The sequence below is a fragment of the Rhinopithecus bieti genome, unplaced genomic scaffold (genome assembly GCF_001698545.2).
Source record: "Rhinopithecus bieti isolate Rb0 unplaced genomic scaffold, ASM169854v2 scaffold_36315, whole genome shotgun sequence".
In the NCBI taxonomy this organism is placed as follows: domain Eukaryota; kingdom Metazoa; phylum Chordata; class Mammalia; order Primates; family Cercopithecidae; genus Rhinopithecus; species Rhinopithecus bieti.
Genome location: NW_016815814.1, coordinates 160,021 through 163,151, shown reverse-complemented (window position 1 = coordinate 163,151; position 3,131 = coordinate 160,021). Strand labels below are relative to the sequence as shown.

The 3,131-nt window shown below is 43.3% G+C and overlaps 1 protein-coding gene across 4 annotated transcripts in view; it reads right to left on the bottom strand.

Annotated features, from left to right (window-relative positions):
* Window positions 1-3,131, bottom strand: part of CUNH2orf42 (chromosome unknown C2orf42 homolog) — a 53,680-nt gene that overhangs the window by 30,242 nt on the left and 20,307 nt on the right. For all 4 annotated transcript variants that reach the window (XM_017853779.1, XM_017853782.1, XM_017853781.1 and 1 more), the window contains one exon: window positions 2,688-2,792. In XM_017853779.1, the coding sequence (XP_017709268.1) occupies window positions 2,688-2,792 (105 nt within the window). The remainder of the gene's footprint in view (window positions 1-2,687; window positions 2,793-3,131) is intronic.

Below are 3,131 nucleotides of genomic sequence, written 5' to 3'. Positions count from 1 at the left end.
TTTTTTTTTTTTTTTTTTTTTTTTTTTTTTGAGACAGTCTTGCTCTGTCACCCAGGCTGGAGTACAGTAGCATGATCTCGCTCACTGCAACCTTCGCCTCCCAGGTTTAAGCAATTCTCCTGCCTCAGCCTCCGAAGTAGCTGGGATTACAGGCACATGCCACCACACCTGGCTAATTTTTTTTATACTTTTTAGTAGGGACAGGGTTTCACCATGTTGGCCAGGCTGGTCTCAACTCCTGACCTCAAGTATCTGCCCACCTCAGCTTCCCAAAGTGCTGGGATCACAGGCGTGAGCCACCGCACCTGGTCATAAGTTCTTAATGAATTACTTAATTAGTACTGTTTTATATTATTCTGTTTTTTCTTTTATCTCATCCTGTTTCCCGTGCAGTGGTGCAATCATGACTCACAGAAGCCTCAACATCCCAGGCTCAAGCAGTCTTCCCACCTCAGCCTCCTTAAGTAGCTGGGTCTACAGGCATGTGACACCACACCGGCTAATTTTTTGTTGTTGTTTTGGTAGAGATGGAGTCTCACTACTCCCACCTTGGCCTCCCAAAGTGCTGGGATTATAGGCGTGAGCCACCACACCTAGTCACATAAAACACCGTTTTCCTTTAACTTTGAATCTCTATACCAATTGCACATGAGTAATAAGCAATAAGATGAACACATCCTGCAAGACACCTGCTGCTAAACATGTCAGAATTTTTTGTTTAAAGACATAATTTAGGCCAGGCGTGGTGGCTCACGCCTGTAATCTCAGTACTTTGTGAGGCTAAGGTGAGCAGATCACTTGGGGTCAGGAGTTTGAGACCAGCCTGGACAATATGGTGAAACCCCGTCTCTACTAAAAATACAAAAATTAGCCAGGCATGGTGGCATGCACCTGTAATTCCAGCTACTTGGGAGGCTGAAACAGGAGAATTGCTTGAGCCCAGAGGCAGAGGTTGCAGGGAGCCGAGATCACATCATTGTACTCCAGCCTGGGCGACAGAGTGAGACTCTGTCTCCAAAAAAAAAGGAAATAAAAATAAATAAATAAATTACTTTTTGAGATAATCGTACATTCACACGTGGTTGTAAGAAATATAAGGCTTGTATACCCTTTATCCAGATTTACCCAAGAGTAGCAGTTTGTAAAACTATAGTACATCACAGTGAGGAAAATTACATGGCTACAACCTAGTGACCTTATTCACATCTCACCAGCTTTATGTACTTGTGTGTGGTATGCATACATATAGTTCCACATAATTTTAGGGCATGTGTAGACTTGTGTGACCAACACCACAATCAAGACACAAAACAGTCCACAACAAGACTCCCTGTGCTACTCTTTATTGCTGCTGTTACAACCCTCCCAACTCCCTCTTTCCTTTTTTTTGAGACTAAGTCTTGCTCTTATTGCCCAGGCTGAAGTATAATGGTGCAACTTGGCTCACTGCAACCTCCGCCTCCCGGGTTTAAGTGATTCTCCTGCCTCAGCCTCTTGAGTAGCTGGGATTACAGATGTCTGCCACCACGTACGGCTAATTTTTTCTATTTTTAGTAAAGACAGGGTTTTACCATGTTGGCCAGACTGGTCTCGAACTCCTGACCTAAGGTGATCTGCCTGCCTCAGTCTCTCAGAGTGCTGGGATTACAAGTGTGAGCACTGTGCCCAGCCCCAACCCCCCTTTAAATCCTGGCAACTACTAATCTATTCTCCAACTCTATGGTTTTAGACATAATTGAGCTTTTTAAAAAAATTATTTTTTAAAATTAAAAAATATTATTTCATCACCCAGGTATTTTTAAAATTTAATTATACATATGTTTTGTTTGTTTGTTTGTTTGTTTTTGAGATGGAGTCTCACTCTGTGGCCCAGGCTGGAGTGCAGTGGCCGGATCTCAGCTCACTGCAAGCTCCGCCTCCCGGGTTTACACCATTCTCCTGCCTCAGCCTCCCGAGTAGCTGGGACTACAGGTGCCTGCCACCTCGCCCAGCTAGTTTTTTGTATTTTTTTAGTAGAGACGGGGTTTCACCGTGTTAGCCAGGATGGTCTCGATTTCCTGACCTTGTGATCTGCCCGTCTCGGCCTCCCAAAGTGCTGGGATTATAGGCTTGAGCCACCGCGCCTGGCTGTTTGTTTTTTTAAGTAGAGACAGGGTTTTGCCACGTTGGCCAGGCTGACCTTGAACTGCTGGCCTCAAGTAATCCACCTGGCTTGGCCTCCGAAAGTGCTGGGATTACAGGCATGTGCCACCACACCCAGCCACATCACCCAAATTATTAAGCCTAGTATCCATTAGTTATTTTTCCTGATTCTCTCACCTGCTTCCACCTTTCCTCCCTCCTCCCACGTCTCACCCTCCGATAAGCCCCAGTGTGTGTTGCTCCCCTCTATGTGTCCATGTGTTCTCATCATTTAGTTCCCACTTATAAGTGAGAACATGCTATATTTGGTTTTCTGTTCCTGCATTAGTTTGCTAAGGATAATGGCCTCCAGCATAATTTAGCTTTGAGCATGATTTGAAACTGGTGGGACAGGAAAGACCTCAGCCTCAGTGCCTCTGTTAGTGTTTATGTTGGGACTCTTTGGGTGACAATGTGCAACATTTCTTTTGATTATACTGCTTCTGGCTTCTTTAGGATGACTTTAGGATGACCACAGTAGCCTATTCTAGGGAGGGGAAACTTACCCTGCCTTTTTAACGAGGAAGCAACCACAGGCTTTTTCAGGCCACTTTTCCTTAGATTACTGCTCACTGCATCTTGAGGCAGTGGTGAACTGTTCATCTGTGCACCTAAACCACAAATCATTACAGGTTTAACAATGTATCTGCTAAATATAAATTGATTTGATGTTAATTTTTAGAGTCTAAAACATATAAACAGTCTGCTAATTTCTAGGTTAGCTTCACAGTTTCTAGAAGGAGTTAGCATTAGCCTTTACACAAAATTTTAGCTTTCTTATGCTCTTTATAGGAAATTGGATGAATAAACAGAAATGAAAGGAAGAAAAACATTCACTTATTGCTCCCACCTGTCAGACAATTGCGATGAATTTTCTAGTGAACTGTCTTCCATTTCCTTCTCTGTGAATGTACTGCTGGTTTTGTGATTTTTTTTTTTTTTTTTTTTTT